The sequence below is a fragment of the Plodia interpunctella genome, chromosome 14 (genome assembly GCF_027563975.2).
Source record: "Plodia interpunctella isolate USDA-ARS_2022_Savannah chromosome 14, ilPloInte3.2, whole genome shotgun sequence".
NCBI classification, from domain to species: Eukaryota; Metazoa; Arthropoda; class Insecta; order Lepidoptera; family Pyralidae; genus Plodia; species Plodia interpunctella.
Genome location: NC_071307.1, coordinates 7,783,512 through 7,801,694, shown reverse-complemented (window position 1 = coordinate 7,801,694; position 18,183 = coordinate 7,783,512). Strand labels below are relative to the sequence as shown.

At 34.6% G+C, this 18,183-nt stretch overlaps 2 protein-coding genes across 2 annotated transcripts in view; one reads left to right on the top strand and one right to left on the bottom strand.

The window, feature by feature from the left end:
• mts (microtubule star) overlaps positions 1–18,183 on the bottom strand; it is a 99,328-nt gene that overhangs the window by 15,282 nt on the left and 65,863 nt on the right. The window lies entirely within an intron of this gene.
• On the top strand, positions 8,568–17,377 carry LOC128675144 (uncharacterized). Its single transcript, XM_053754324.1, has 3 exons — positions 8,568–8,717; positions 14,376–14,586; positions 16,691–17,377. Exons 1-3 carry the CDS (start codon positions 8,715–8,717, stop codon positions 16,927–16,929), a joined length of 453 nt encoding a protein of 150 aa, XP_053610299.1. The 5' UTR covers positions 8,568–8,714; the 3' UTR covers positions 16,930–17,377.

The following is an 18,183-nucleotide window of genomic DNA, read 5'->3' as shown; positions in this document are numbered from 1 at the left end:
GAAAACATCATTTTGATTCAAAATTAACATGTCACCTAGGTTTCTGTCAGGCTTTCTTAACAGAAGTCGGTGAATGTGAAGAAAGCGCGAATTCTGTGCGCGATGGAAATGAGCCATAACTTAAGCATGGTATCTACTTCTGTGACCGTTATATACAAATACACAGGTTACAACAACTAAACTCCTACTAAATTAACAATTTGAACTTTATTTTGAAGTTAATTTCACGGCTATTACAAATTGATAAGAAACAGTCATCGCAATAATAAAACAAGTATCATTTACATAATCACTATAACTGCGCTTCTGCGTGGACCCTCCCTTTTGTCGTGGTGGTAACAGCGAACTTGGTATGTGTATGCTAGCTGTTTGTACCTTTCTGTTATTCCAATGAAGGAAAACATCGTGAGGAAACCGACACTCTAGTTATTTATTAGTTACGTATCTAGTTAAGGATAGGTAGATAGTATGTGAATTGGAGAAGGCAATGGCAGATATTGCCCAGGAATCGTTGAGTGTCACATTATGGCCACGACACTCGACCAAGAGTAAATGATATAAGTCTAATGGATACATAGATGAATAGATAAAAATGTATTGATCTCCTGTTTTAATATCTTTTTGTATAGCTCCTGTAAGGAGCTATACAAAAAGATATTAAAACAAACTTAAACTAAATATGCATTATGTGTACCGTAGAAGCAAAAAAGGCAGTAGCTTAGCTTAAAATTGCCCTGAAGGACAACCTGATTTTCAGTTGCCACCTTAGTGAGAAGACGACTACTATATAACCAAAATATGTCTACAAGTATTGGTCAAAAACACGGAATATATAACGTTTTACGGCTGACAAAGCATTGTGATGATAGCTGTTGGATCTAAAGGAAGCAAGAGATTGGAAACAGCTCTCGGAAATCATTATCTATTCAGCTTTAGTAATGGTGTCCAAGCTATCGGCCGATAGGATGATTTTGTTGCGGTCCAAGATAAAGAGTTTGACAAAAGGGAATATTTTTGAACACGTTACGTATTGTTATCATGAGTGGCTCTGCTGGACAATCTCCTGAGTAAGTACGTATAGTATATATGTTGTTAAATCTGAACAATGTAAATCTAATTTTCACTTTTTAATTTCTGAACATTGGTCACGTTCACATGACTTGAAACGAATCTTCAATGCTGAATCACAAAAATCTGATGTTTAAGTGTCGATTACGTCCGTTTGAATCTTTGTATACATCCATATACATATTATTATAAAAGGTAAAGTGCTTTTTATCCTTCTTTCACGTCAAAATAGACCATTGAATTGAGGCGTGGGAATACTTTCAAACTATCTCCACACACACCAATAAGTAAAATAAGAGAATCTAGTAGAAGAAAATACTTCGTAAAATTCATGTGTTCGACTTTAGTACCTATATATATCCATTCCCACAGATGAACCTTTAGTTTTTTATTACGGCATCCTTTCTAATCGCTTCATCTTTTACTTCACACCACCAGGGTATCGTCGGGTCAACTGAATCGGAGCCGATAGGCGCAAAAGAAAGTGTTACGTAAAGAGCTCGTAAAATTATTTTGTTGATCCAGTTATTCGATTCGAATGCAATTAGATCCATAAATATTGAATTTCTTAAACAATAACCGATTAAATTTTTGACAGATTTAAAAGTTAATATTTTTATGCAAGCAATTCTTGCACATAAGGTTACCCGTAATTTACATCACAAAGTAAGTACTTAAGTACTTAAACACCCAAAAATTTTGTGACAAATAAGTAAGATAAGTACCTATAGGTACCTTGTTTATTACACAATTAAATACCTAGGTATATTTAATTAGTTTTGACTGAAATTAATAAAAAAATCCTAGGTAGGAAGTTTGTAAAATTAGTAAACCTACTTTTAAAAAATACTTACATAAGCTGTGTTTAGGTAGTGGCTGTTTTTATTAATTTCGCGATTTTATTGTTGTTTCTGCACTAAGCCAATCGAATCTTCGTCACGTAATTTCCAATACTTACCCAAGTAACTTTTTGTTAAGTTTTCAGTTTTAGCCACTGCTAGCTACAATTTACCACATCGTAAAATCTTGAGCCTTGAGCAATTAAGGAAATTATATTTGTACTTTAATTCCTAACTGAATATTAATAGACTAATTAACATTCAATTATAAAATTACATATGGAAATGAACTAAACTTAAAGTAGGTACTTAAATGCACCTCATGAATTAAATAATTTGTAAAAGAACAATTTTGCCATCTTTATCAACTTTCGTGTTATACTTATTTAAGCGGAATTTAAACGGTATCTGGGCTCATAAGTTCAACACCGAAGTAACCGGGAAATCGTCAAATAAGGGATTTTTAATCTCACCCAGAATAAATACGATGTAATGTATACAAATTAATTGTTTTCACTTCACAAAAAATACAGCCATCCTTTTGTTGCTGTTCTTGCTAAAGAACAGCCTGGAAGAAAGCACTTCCAGCGGTAAGGCCGCCTTTTACGCATTTTGTTGTTCACCTATCAAGTTTTAATATATAGTATGTATATCTATTATATGTGCAATAAACAATTTTTGTATTTTAAAGTATAGATTATAACATTAACGGAGTAAATACTAGGTATATCATTAAAATTAATGAGATCTCAGAACGGCAACTAAGTATATAGGAACAAACTGTACAGTAATGTTGACCAGACAAACCAGACTTTCACAAGAAGTCAGGAACCAGCCACTGGTATAGGATTAGACGATTAATAAACTCTGAAAGTTGTTGAGTAACTAATAAGTATTTTACACCAGTTATCGCCATTTTTATAAATCAAAATCTTTTTTTTTACAATCATGGTTTTTATTAATCTGTTTTTTTTAAATTGCGCATTACCAATAAAACAAATGTTACAGCTTATGCGGCTAATGCAGCTAATGCGGTGTGATAAATTATATTTCTTTTAACTGACTTTATAATATTGTAATTGTTGATTAAATAAATTATTTAAACAATAAGTCGGTAGAGTATAGGCTTAGGTACTATAATGATGAACATAACAATTGTTTGAGCGCATATTTTATAGTAAAAAAGTTTCATTCCGACGCAACTAATACTAAGCCCGCAGTTAGTTTAACTGGCCAATTTTATTAATTACCATTACGACATTAACACGCGACACACTTAAACAAGTATAAAGTTAATCGATTGCCCATGTTGCGTATGCATGACTTGTTTTAATTATTATTAGATACAGGAAAACGAAAAACAAAACTCTTAGGACAGTTATTCTTTCAAGAATATAGGTTTTCTATGCTGGACTGGGAGCGAAAATGTGCTTGAACATAGACATTCTATGTTCGCCAGCTGCTTCTACCGCTCAGATTGTGAAAGTCAATCAAGGGAAAGGGCTGTGAGATTCTTATCATAGGAGATGGGCAACCTGTCACTATTTAATCTTAAATTCGCCAATAAGCCCAACATACAGCCGAATGCTGCCTTCGAGTTTCGCATCTCTTGAGTCTGTCTGTAAGGAATAAAGACTTGACAATGTATTTTTCAAAATGTGTAGGTGTACCTACTTAGTTTTTTTCATTACTTTATAACCACGAAAACGCCTATGCACCACGAAAGTCGTGGCGTATAGCTGCGTAATAACAAAATGACCTACCCAGGTATATATATATAAGGTAAACTTACACATAAATGACGTGACAAGATGTGCAAACTATAAATCCAGTATGACATGCGAATACTTCGTGCTTAGACTACGGGACCAGAAATCGTTACCGTTTTACCGTTAGTATTCATTCGGTTGGAGGCTCGACTTTCGATTATGTAAGACGCGGCGCCTGACGTCACGATACATTAAACATGTTGCTATGTCACTCAGCGATTCCAATCGGAAGCTTTACCATTAAAGAAAAAGTTTACTAGGTAACTCGAGAAAACAATACATTCCAACACTATTATGTAATTACTCTAGATAACACACACAATAATATATAAGTAGTGACATTTTTATATTTAGCCAGAGTAAAAATTAATTAGCTCCCACAGGGATGCGCTCTCAGCTGTGACGAGATAGGATTTCTATTGAAAACGGGTGACTAGTAGAAGAATAATATTGATATATACTTAATTGGAAGTGTGGGGAAGAAAGATCCGATCCGAGCCGACCCTAGGCTCTGAGGCTTAACAGCTGAAGAAGTAACAGGCGGAAAGAAGCGCTCCATTGAAGAGGTTTTACCTCCCATATTATATTCTCCCATATTCGCATATTATAATGATTTCTTCTTCTTTTCTTGTGTTATAGCTATTGTGTGTATTTAGTTTAGTAAAACTAATTGTTGTCTTCGTTAAAATTTGAAAATCTGTAGGTAATAACAGCGCGGCCACAGCGGTCGCAAGACTATTATGAGAACCACCCAAAAAAATAATGGTTACTAAAATGTAAATTTAATTCTATCGAATTAAAAAACTAAGAGGTTTAAGAGAGCATCATAACGTGTATGTTTTCAATTGAACTTTTTGAGCCTACATATTTGGTCAATATAACAAATTATAACTTTATGGGAAAGTCGTGCTGGCACTGTCATCGGTATGGGCTGGCTAGCTATCAGCCAGCACACCGCTATCACTGATAATGCAATAGAATTACGTGTTTTCAGTGTTCAGTAAACTTTCATTTTGAAAGTGACTGCAAAGTGCTATTTAATTTTTGCAATATAACCTTATTGTTATATTGACAAACAGTGCATCGCGCGGTGAAAGTAATTTTTTTAAATTCCGAAATGCAGATATGCAAAATGATTGGGTCGTTACGCCATAGGTACGGTTGAGAAGATAATAATGATGGCTTTTGTGAAGTGATTGACGAAATGGAAAATGTGTTTATTTTTGGCCCGAACGTATCATGAACATATAGGAAAAAAATATAGTTAAGAGACTGAGCTAGACTGAACTGAGCTGACTAAAAGCTGACTTAAAAATATATTATAGAATGTAGGATCTTGTCTGAGTATATATTTATAAATAATTATACTCGGTATTTGACAAAGATTATTTATTTAGGGCTGGTAAATCACGAGCAATACATTTAAAATACCAACAGCCAAGAATCGTCCATGACAGCATTTGTTTTTTTTAAAGAAAAGAAACATCGCGCAGGCGCGAGCTCGTCGTCACAGCGCATGCGCGTAGACATAGAATATTATTCAAAAAGATACAAGCATGCTTTCAGCTAAAATATGTTTTGTAAAGTTTTATAAAATGCGATAATGACAAAACATACTTTAGCTTAAAGCATGCTTTGCATGGTTTATGATTTATGGGTTAATATGGCCCAAAGCATAAAAGTACCTACCTGATTTTTACATACAAACTTTCACCCCCTTGCCTTTACTTCGTATCGTAGCTTCGAATCTGATAAATAACTCTGGAATTCCATTGCAAGGCAACATTCGACATCAAACCATAGATAATTCAGTTGTGTAAGCTTCGTTCGCTATGGTTACAGCGTATATTGTATGCGTTCTGCGTTCCAGGACAGACTGATGCAAATGTCGAGTGTGGAGAAATAATGATGTGTTATCACATCTTCATTTATTGATACAACATCACGTCTTTACCCCTTACCTGCCTCTGAGCGCAGTCAGATCCGTTCGATCTAATTTCTTATAAAATTAAAATTCTCAATTCTGAGCGTTTTCCCGGTTTCTTCCTCAGCTGTTGAACGTCAGAGCCTAGAGACCACTCTACTACTTTTTTGTCTCAAATTCGCACACATAGATACTAGCCATCGAGCATCAAATAAACAAAAGTTTGGATTTTCAGATACACGAGTATAGTATAAGAAGACTTTTCTCTGTGTATGTTAACCTACTCTTGTTCTGGTATGACGAGTGTTCAAATCGAATTAGTTTGCAACATAATTTTGTTTACAACATGATCCATGACCATAATTCACAGCCATGTAGACCCATGGGGAAGTGATTGATGTAGTTATATATCCTTTCAGATCATTAAGATCGTTAAGTCTAGATTAATTGGATGCCCACGTTTAGTGACCCATATTTAGAAAAGGTTATGTTAGCTGTGTGTGTGTATTTCACAAATAATACTTAGTAGGTAAATAATTTAAAATTTTGAAATTTAATTGGATTCTCAATTTGCAAAATTGAAGACTGGGTCACAATATCTTCCAGTGGAGCTCGTTCTTGGTATACTTACCGACAAATGATATGAGGTTATATATATGTGACGTAGAGAGGTAATTAATCGTCAAAGTAGTACCTACGTATACACACTTAAAACTTGCAGAAATATCGCAAAAATGTACATAACATTTATCGAATTTACCGTGCAAACAAATAATGTTCAAATGTAAGTATCCGTTTCGACGGTAACTGCTCATTTAATAATCAATACCATCTACTTTTATACAAATTAAACAATTAGAAATTCATGTTATTACGAAGCACACAAGGTTGGAGCCTATCTGATAACAAAGTGGGGCGTGACTCCCACCAGTTGCGATATGTGGGAATGAACTTCTTATGCAATCCTAATGTCATACGCTAATTTCTCACAATTTGAAATGTAACTGCAATGTAACACAGGTTAATATATAATTCTGTGTGTAACTTTTTCACTAATTGCTTAAGGTTGTGGTTGGTAATCAAGGAACCTTGAAGGTTGATATTTAAATGAAAATATCAGTATTTTTCCAGTATTCCCAAAAAGCCCAGCGCAAACGTTTAAGTTAGACTTTATATAATTAAATTGGTAAAATACCCATATACTTCGTTATTCCCTAATTTAAAAAAACCTGATCACTGTAAAGTATAATACAGTGTACGTATGTAATTATAAGTAGGTAAGAAAAATTATAAACAAGCTCTATTTTGATATTAATTTCAAAATATATATTATTTTGATATTAATATCATAGGATATTAATATCAAAATAATATATATTGACAATAGATTGGTAACTTTTAGGAAGGGTGTGACTAAAAATACCGGTTCCAGTCACATTTTGCAAAATAAATATACAGGTATAAAGATTAAAATATGAGGCAAGATATATACTTCTCTCAAGTAAATTTTATAAATTAACATTGAGCATTGTTTGGACCCTGGGCTCTCATTGCTCTTTGTTGAGAGAGGATGCAACCAAAAAGCTCAGATCAGCGTAAAAACAAGATTTAAGTAACCTACTATTTGCGAAGATTGATTATAAAAGTTGAACTCTTACATCATTTTGTGCTTCATCAATCTTGGAAAATAACTCGATACGTTTCGATAAATAACGAATGAAGCTAATATTCGATCTAAGTACTTAATCGATTTAATTGACAATCAAATATTATAGTGTAAAGCTACGTAAAATATGATCAGATCATACACAATAGTAAATTCATGTGGCATTGTTTTTAATTAACAATCATTTTCGGTCATGGTTAAATGTTTATGTTACAGATGAGCGACAGAAGTTTCTAATTATCTTCATTATTAGTAAAATGTTTGGTAAATTATTTGTAAAATGATAATATTACCTAATTATTATTCAGCCTGTTTTATTAAATACAACTACAACAATTTTGTTAATCGATTAGATATTAGATATAATATGAGGAGGATTGACGTCAGGCAGACGGCCGGTTGTAAAATCAAACCCTAATCTTCAAAATTGTATGTTTTTTTTTTACACTAACCCCGGTTTCGCGGCTTTACAACCCCGAATGCAACGAGGAACATGCAGTGATGAGAGAGAGACGAGATATAAAATGCGACATATTTGTATGGATTATGTACGCCTCAAAAGAGTAGCCAGAATGCACCACATGGTACTCGGGATAACTACTAGCGGATCCTGGGCTCCGACAATTAACGGCTGAAGAACGGCCGAGAAAAACGTTCAGATAGAGTTGGGATAATTTAATTCCTATTTTGTTATTCCTCTTTTGAATTTTTGCAATACACTATTACATACATTGGAATAAACTTAATGTTATTCTTGTGTCAAATATCATTTCCTTTTTTGGAAGGTACTTAACGTAATAAAAGAAGTCGACATTCGACAAACCTGAATCTGGCCATCGAGACTGGAAAGCATATGACTGACATTTAAGGGCATGACCCTTGTCATCTTGTGATCCTGTCCAAAATTTATTCGCGTTTACTTTACTGCAATACTTTACTGGACTTATGGTCTGAATAAAGAAATTTTATTATTATTATTTACACGTGAAGGTCAAGACTTGCACGCTCATTATTTTATTGTTGAACTTTTGCAATTTTTTTTTGAAGTGAAAACTTCTTCTCGTTGTAACGGGTAAAAAAATGTTAAACTCGAGTCAGGACACGTGACCTGATCACGTGAAAATTCGTAAGACGTTAAAAATGCACAACGCTAATATTCAAGTTTTCACTTCGGCTGGCACTCCCCGAGTGCAACCCGTTTTTTTTACTGAAGCATATGGCCAGTTGTAAAGATTATATTCACGGCAGCTGGGGGTAGAACGACTCCTTTGTTTACCTTAAGAGGCGTACCTCATGGCAACCGTAAAAAAGTGGATCAGACCGGACCGGACCGAGTGGAAAGTGAAACTGCACGAAAGGCTGTTGCTATAAAAATTGTAGCAAAACTTATAGCGAGCTCAGTCGATGTGAGCGTGGTGAAGTGTACGTAGCAGTGCAGCGTTCAAAACATGGTCAGTTCCATTTTTAATTTCACTTTCGTTGTTTGTTTTTTTTATTAATTGACGTAATAATTTTTTGTGATAATGGCCAGTTATGTATACGATAGTGATGCACTTTTGTTTTGATTTCGTGATTTCGTTTTTTGAATAAAAGATAAAAGGTTGATTTGAAATAAATTAAAATATTTTTTGCGGTCTTGAAGTATAATATTTTATTTTGAGAATGTTGTGAATTGTTTTGTGGAAATGATTTTTAGGTTGAACGAATGTATAAATAAATTAACATAATTTTATTGATCATTAGGTTACATAATATTTTGAGAATGTTAGTCAAGAATTTTGTGTGGCTTAAGAATGATTTGTATATAATATCTTTTCTTTTAAAAACCCAAATTATTTTTCACTCTCATAAATATTAGTCATAACTTATTAAGAAAAGTTATCTTAGCAAAAGCTTTGGCTACGTTTCAATCGCGTGGAAAATTTATGAAAAAATTCTGAAAGACGTGCAAACTCATGAATACCTGATTAATTACAAAATCATCAAGTGCTAATGGGTTGCGTAGAGCGTGTTATTGCGACCTAGTTATTGTTTAATTATCAGTTGAAGTAAGTAATTAATTCGATAATTGACAATCGGAGCGTAACGCACAAGGCCAGTCAATATTTGCACATTTTATAGCTAAATATATACTAAGTAGCTACGCGTTTTATAAGCTACTAGCTTTTTCCCACATGTATGTGAGTAAAAATCCGTTTCTTGTGAGAATTTCAGGAAATCCCTTCTTAGTGCTCTCCTACACTGTCCTAGGAACCTACACACCAAATTTCAGCTTTCTGCGCCCAGTAGTTTCGTCTGTCAGTCAGTCAGTCACTCAGTAACACAAGAGTTTTATATATATAAATTAAAATTTGAAATTGTTGTATCTGTCAAATATATGACTTTTATGTTTACAAAGCTAGTATATAAGTTTATGAATTTAGGTACTGTACTCCTAAGTATCAAATATACTTAGGAGTTGAATGTATCATTTTAATTACAAATAACAATGTTTATTACCCAAGATCCATAAAAATTTATTAACAGTATGAACATATAATTTTAAAACTTTAATTTTTTGTGTTCGTTGATGTCTTTTGTACTCGAAAAAAAACTCGTTCTGGGGGCTTACCATTATCTCTTAACGCGATCCACTTTACGACCTAAACTGAACTGCATCGCAAATTCGTACCATCGACTTAATTTTTTGTATGAATGCGATTCATTTTAGGTGCCTAAATTGAACTGAGTTGCATTGGAATCGTTCTGTAAAAGTTGATGGTAGGCCTGCTGATATAAACAGATTTATCACCCTACCTAACCTAGAATCAACCCGTCACTTCGGTTGAATTGTAGTATAGACCTAAACTTCAATTATCACTCAAATTTTTGGGGAAAATCTCGCAAAAGCAAATCGAGGAAAAAATATTAATGACCATTAATCATTAATCTTTGCAACGAGAAATTTTAATCATAGATTTTCGCTTATTCGTCATTTCCGTTATTTCATTAAAATCTCTAGATTTAGACTCGTAATTTTCCCTGACTCATTTGTTTTAATTTAGCTTGTAATTCCATACATAATATTGTTTTTTTCTGCACTCACACAGATTATGAAAACCTGGGACACTATTTTGTGAATCTTTTTTTTAAATCTTTGTCTTTGGTCTCTGTGGTATATTATTTGAAAAATATTCACAGATCGTCTTACGAAAAAAAACTTGAGATACTACTATTCTAAGTATTATGATTTACAATCCAACAAGAATATTTATCACGATTTTGACCTTAAATATATCGTTCAAATTATCGAGTCTAGTTTCATTGTTAAATAAGTACATAATTTAATTATTACCTGATGGGGAAACTATTGATGCTAATGAATTCATATTTGCATAATACTAAGTTGTAATGTTTTATTGTACCTAGGGTAGAAATACAAACTTAATGACGATTAATTTAATTGCACTACATATCAGTGTAGTAGTGGGACACAGCCACAGCCTTGGCGACTGAAAAGGAACAATAGCATCCCCGAAGGGTTGATGTCGCGTGTAAAATCACTGCTGAATCTTCAAAATGTTTAGCTTTATTTTTAAGCAGACTCTGGGCTTTTGGCATTACAGCCGAGCGTGAAACCGGAAAAGTAGTCAGTCGGGTTTGTGGTGCATTTTGTAATTTGTATCAATGTAACAGTTTCTCGCTATCTAAATTATAATTATAAATTGCCTATAGTCTATAGTAATAAGTCTTTTTATTATTTAGAATCGATTTACAATGAGATTCCTGCTGCTCACACTGCTCATTGAGACCTTCCGAACATTGCACGTAGGCCGACACGCACTTGACCAATTTGTTAGGGTTCCAAAATAAATAAGGAACCTTATAAAGCCTTATTGTTGTAGCGAAATTAAATTTGCCAATTAATTTGTAGAAATAATATGCCAATTACTTAACACTTTCAAAAACAATATAAACCAATTCCGGAAGCTCTTTAAGTATTTCTGCGCCGACCTTGTGCAGTCCAGCCGGCAGTATGATTGCAGTAATTGTAATAATGTTTGTCACATTTGAGGCGTGGCATTGGGGCCTTTCACTGGCCTGAGGCAGCCCGAGGTTAGCAGGAACGGCTATTGTAACTGATATATAATATGATATAGTAAATCATTTAGTATTTTAAAAGTAGGAAAGCGAACTCTGAGCTCAGACACAATACGACTGAGGAAGGAAGAAAACGCTCAGATGAGTAAGGGAGTAAATCGTTTAGAAAGTATCTATCCAACTTTCAAAATGATATCTTTTGTGTGAAGAAAGTAATGTTTAATATGTATGTCCTCTTTACTATTGAAAACTTCATACTGCTGTAGAGAAGTTCATTGTAAAATTTTTAATTAATTTTCGTCCATTGCGCTGTTATTTTAAATTATATGAGAACTTCAAAAGAAATGAAAGCGGAAAATTCATTATTCGCTATCAACATTAAACATTGAAACAATAAATTGTAAATCTATAACCGTACCAAGAAAGTTCACAATCGATTATAATCGATACAATTACTATAAATAACTTTAACGATGGCATGAAATCGTATTTACTCTACTTTCTACTGTTATCTGTCCAAACGTAACAGTCGGCGCGAAAAAAATAGTCTCGGCAATATGGCGGCGGCCAACGTCGCGTCACGATTACATAAAAGATAATTTCCCTTTCGTCCGAAAGCAAATCGTGAGTTAGCACTTGTTGCGTTTTACAGGAAACTACTTAAATTGTTATGCCACAGTTAGAGCAAACATTAACTTACTAGGCTCCTCTATAATACACAAAAATTTCCATTGTTCGTTCGCAGGTCTACTGGAAGAAATTTCTATAAAATTAAGTAGTAGTATCTGGTTTGTAATAACTTTATTGTGCGAAAAATACTTACGTAGGTATGTATATACCTACATAAATTAAAATGAACATATAGATACAGATACAAATTGTGGACTAATCCCATGTAGGGATCCCTTACAGTCAACAGGCGATAGATTCTATCCTATCATGCTTAACGTGAAATTAAGTGAAATCTCAAGACCTTACCTTAATACCTTTTGACTATGTACATTATGTACTTTTATATATTATTAGAAAAAAACATTGTAAGAAACAATAATGGTAAGCCGATCTGGCATGATAGGGACCAACACTGTTCAAGTGAGTTTCTTTCGGCATTTCTTCTCAGCAGTGGTCGTTCCGAAATGCCAGTAGTTTGTAGCTTGTGAGAAATAAAAATAAATATAAAAATAGACAAGAAAAAGTGCCTGTGAAGGTCTAATTTCTCAATAAATGATTTGAATTTGAATTTAAGATTATTAAACGACTTGAATTTTCGTCAGATTCGAAATCCATTCCATTATTGATACAACATAAAAAATATGCGATCTGCACCGGTGTATGATGTAGGCTGTTTGGCAACGTTTGCTTCCTGTTTCTATATATGGAAGTGCAGTATCTACACAAAGTTTCTCTATAGCTGTCGAAATCCCGCCTACATAAAGCACACAAATCCCCTTTCCGTACTTGTGTCCGAGTAAAAATGAAAGGTTCTTGTAGGCGTTGTAAATCAAACCTTACAAGGTGAACCTAAATGCCATCCACCCACGTGGGCGCTAAAGTAATTTTTTTTTTACAATCAACTTTATAAAGAACCACTTCATATCTTCTTGTGGATCTCGTTGTACGAGATACGGACACATGACTTTGGCAGCTACAAGGCGACAATATAGCATTCCCAAGGATAAATAATCTTCAAAATTTTAACGTTTATTTTTTACGTTGACCAACCAACTCAGCCATCCAATGAAACCGCACACACGACTAGATGAGAGACTATATTAAATATTCACACCAACGGAAAGATCAATCGATGCAATTATTGCCAGGAATATTGCAGAAAGGAAATGTTAGCAACATTGAATTAATAAACACAAACAAGTCCGACCAACTAGACAAGGTGTTTCAAGGAAATCACTTTCCCACATGTATATATACATACTATATAGAGTTTCCTCTTAGGACTTTTTGCAATGAGCCTCCCGGCGAAAGCTGCATACGAATCACTTCCTACGACGCCATTATTTTTGTCGGTTTCTTTCCGGGCAGTAAATTATCTATCAACTACCCAAGTAATCTCTCTTTCTTTGTAAATATTATGTTGTTGTAAAGAAGCTAACAAGACAACAGCATGTTAATTGACGCTTATATAGTTGCTTCTTTGTGCTACTTAATTAATATGGCACTTACAGAAACAAAGGGATTCGAAAATATTTATTCGATTGTATTAAAATGGTATACTGATATGAGAAAGAAAGCTTGTGAAGGCCTATTCTTATTCATTATAATCCCTATTGTTATAACTCCGACTTGAATATTCCGCCAAAATAACTTTTCGAAATTAGGCCAACATGAAGACCACATAATGTGTTACACATAGCCATTGTTACGAGACGAAGGTTGTCCGCGTTCACTGTTAAAAGCCTCTGTTTCAGAGCTTAGAAAACAAAACAATAACATTTAAACGGTCCAGCGCGGGCGTGCAATCCAATTACTTGCGCTTGCGCAACCGAACGTAATATCGTCTCGTGCTGGGTTACTGGGAGGCTGATAAATATGGGCCAACGTTTGTCAGCTGTTGCAACCGTTACACTTCTGATTTTCTTATCTTCGTCTTTATCTTTAAAATGGAGGACGTTTTTTGACAATGAGGCCGTTGAATTAGGACATGATTGCAACTGTATATTAGGCAGACACCAGACAGGCAGAGCACCAGAGCAATCTGAATTAAAGTCTGTTATACACAATATTCGATAGGACTCACTTTATTTTTCAATCTGTACAAAAACAATCCTCATAATTGACTGGGTTAGTTGAGGTGTACCATAATTATATTAGTGCTATTTAGACGCAACATTACATTAAAACTGTCTCCATGAACTGCTGTTTTTGACTTTCACAAAGATTTATTCAGAAATTAGACCTTTTTATACGGTTTTCTTTCAAAGTAAAATTTTAAATTATATTGAAGTAGCTGCCTCCCGGGGCTTCGCTGCTTTCTAAAAGCTACAAATGTCTAACAGCCAAATTATTTGCAGCACCTGATAATCCTGGTAACGTTAGCGGCGACCGCAGCCGCTATGCCGTCCTTCATCGCGGTGCCTGCGGACCAGATCGCGTTCGTAGACCTGTCCCAATTGAGCGTCCGGAGGGTGCCCAGGCAGACCCTGCAGCCGCCCCCGCCCCCCGCGCCTCTGTCCAACCTCTACAGCCAGGATTATCAACCAATACCGTTGCAGTATCATCAACGTGAGTAACTGTTACACATTTTTGTTAGAACAGTTTACATAGGTTGGCAAACGCAAACTGTTCTGCTGATGAAGCCGTCGCCGCTGTTAAAAATAATTTACAAGAAAATTATAATTAAGGAAGTTTTAGAAATTTTCCAGTTTTCGTCGCTGGGATAAGTAAGCATCTTTGCCAATCTATAATAGATATCTTCGATCTTAGAATTATTTGATGTGTTCCTTTGGTGATCGAACCATAGACCAACAAAAAAGTAAAATAATTATCCGGGAGCAGGCAGACACATTATGAAATATTAATATTATGAAATATAAATATTCGATTTTCAAAATCCTAACATACTACCATGTCCATGGATTTAGTAAGTACTTCGTACCGGAGTACCTACTAATTCCATGACCAATTCTACTTTTTCACTCAGTCAATACCCAATAGACTACCAGCTTAAAATATTTGACGCATACAGCCTTCACATAATAGTCGTTGTTTTGTAACACTTGAGAACCAAATATTTAGTGTTTATACAGCGATTTGAACGAGGCCGTACAAAACAGCTACTTATTGACAATCAATAAAGTTAACTACAAAATCAATATCCACGCGAAAAGAATCAAGGTAACTGGGAGGTCGAGCAAAGAAAGCGACGCTAATTCCTAAGGCCGATTATCTTTTGCCCCGCTCTTTGAACTAAAACTTGTCGTAAATGATCCGTAGTATTATTCTAGCATGGTTGTCAATCACAGTCACTTTCACTGTATACAAACAGAGATAGCTTTACGCCCAGTTCCTTCTCAAACAGCCGGGCGCAAATCTGTTGTTGGGTTTGCGACTTTTTGGGAGAAACTGGGCGTAAACCCATCTATGTATACAAAGGATAAACTTTCTATGCAGCAACGTCTCACCTCTTTAATATATTCAATACAAGCGTCAGACTGATATACAAAAGATAAGATTACTTTCTTCCATTGTTGTATTATCCCGCCAAAAAGTTACGCAACGCGTTTTCTATTTCGTCTGACGCTAACCGACTGTGAAAAAGTAGTTGAGCACAATAGTTGGAAAGAAATTAGATGTTATCACAATTTTTTTAGTCCATTTAAGTGGTTTGACTTCATTAAAAATGGCAAGCTATTTTTTATAGCCAGTATTTATTATGCCAGATTTATTTACATGAACGGATGTGATTTTTATATAGAATTTTTTTCTTGCTTTATTGAACCGCGTGATAAAACGATAATGTTGCGTGAAAAACGTCCTATGGGGAATTCACAAGTTACATCTACGCAGTTTTACAAAGACATGTATTTTCGACTTCATTAACTATTAAATAGTACCTAATATGAAATTGACCTCATAAATGTAGAATGGATGTACCATTCTACATTTATGAGGTCAATTTCAATTCAAGCCACAAAATTGAAACCAGAAGTAATCAGAACGAAACCATTTGTATTCAGTATAGTTACTTGTAAATCAATCAGGCCTCATAAACCAGCCAGTATTTCACCAGAGACGAACTGCGTTAACTCCAACCATGCCCTAGGTGCACGACAAATACAGCAAAGCAGCGCGATGCGGTGCGATGCGTCAATATCAAATGTACTATTTGCAGACTCAGGCACTTAGTCGTATCGAGTGGAGTAGCGCCGTGTAGCGTTCCGCCGCTCACCTAGGTATTTCACCAGTCAAAGGCGAACTACGCCTGCGGTGTCGCAACTCCCGCGCACGTACTCCAATATGGTCTCATTACCCAATGCTTTCTTGAATTTGCTCAAATGGTAACTGTAATAGAGACATTAAATTTAGTTTGCGCAATATTTGACCAAGTACTTCTTATTTAATTAACCCACATCTCTTGAATTCTTTCACATAATGGTCAATTAAGGCTATTTTACTGTATGAAATAGTTGTAGGTGAACACAGGTTAGCATTTACCCCAACCGTCGTGCATAGTACGACCTAGTGTTTATTTCAGTTGTATATAGTCGTGTTTAATGCACAAAATTACTACTTAGGTACATCAAATTATGCCGTAATTTGTTGAAATATTGCGTGAAGTTTCATCGTCTTAATACCAACGAAGTTAACAATTATTTTATTTGTGCAGCTATAGCTTTGGCCCCGCATCAGCAACAAGAGAACCAACCACGGCTTCGCGTCCAGCCCCAGGTCCATCAGGACGTGTCAGGGGCAGCCAGCTTCGGCGCAGACTCCCTCGCAGAAAGGCCCCCAGATTTCGGGGAATACGTCGACTTTGGAGCACACACAGGGGATCACGGAGCCTTCGGATGGTACGCCGACTACCCCATCAACAACCATGACGACCATCACGGCTACAGAAAGTAATTTTAGGCCACACTTGCCAAACACCAAACGCAGTCTTCACTGCAAATTTTATTGTTACCAAAGACAGTATTATTTCCATTAGTTAGGTCTTTATGGGCAGAATTACCGCACATTTGTTCAAAACGGTCAATTCCGCTGTTGTTGCACTTAATTTTATGACAAACCAGTTCCTTGTTTGTTAGTAGTAAGTTGTTAAAAAGTACACTGTGATATGCACCATGTTAGTTCATTTCTTTTTATTTGATTAACTTATGATAGCTTCTTTCTATCTGCTTTTCACTTTTTCACTACTGCATCACTTATATATGCACTTTCGCTTGTTTTTCATTCTTCCTTAGCTGTACTTTTACCTTCACTTTTATATCTAAAAATCACGCCTTTTAATCGTAATTCGTTCCCTATCTATTCTATTATACTTATGTCTAATAATATACTATATTTGTACTTTCTCCTTCGTTTCATTTAATAACTTCATAATAATCATTACTCGATAATTTTAACACAAAATGTCTGTCACTGCCAGAATACTTTCACTTATTCACTTGTTATCAATCTACTCAGTTCTTATACCTATTAACCTTTGAAATCTAACATCATTATACCTTTGTAATATGTAACATCTTTATTTTTCTCATACATAATGTTTATCTTGCATGCACTCCCCAGTTTCTTCTACCTTTCTTATTTATCTGTCTTATTCTTCATGACCTTTTCTCGCTTTTAAGTAGGCTCAGCACAGTACGTAAGTTCATTACATTTAATTCTGTCACTTGTTATATCAATTGATACTCTCTTCCTGTTTATATCTCCTCTATCAATCTTTTCTTTAATCTTCATGTATTCTTAGACACTTTTACTTCAGTTATGTTCTTCAGTATCTCTGTTTTATTATGATATTAAATCTTTAATCGTCTTTATGGCATTATTTTTAGCTTTCTTTATCTATTTTCTTTAAAAGTATTCACTATATTTGTACTTTTCTTTTAATCTTAATATTCAGTCTTGAGCATGTATTTACTTTCATATCTATCAAATCTGCACCATAATTTTATCAACACATATTAATGACTTTACCTATATTTTTTCATTTTTCTTTCTTCTTCGTCTCATACAAATATGTATGTATGTGTATGTAATGTCTGCATTACCTGTAGAGAAACTTCCTACATCATCTATCAGTCATATTGTTATTGTCTTTCAATGTATTAACACTATTCTATATGGCATTTACATCTTATTTCACTGCATTTATGC

Coding starts and splice junctions, on each gene's coding strand:
- LOC128675144 (XM_053754324.1), top strand. Junction 14,587..16,690: donor ACCGTTGCAGTATCATCAAC/GTGAGTAACTGT, acceptor TTATTTGTGCAG/CTATAGCTTTGGCCCCGCAT.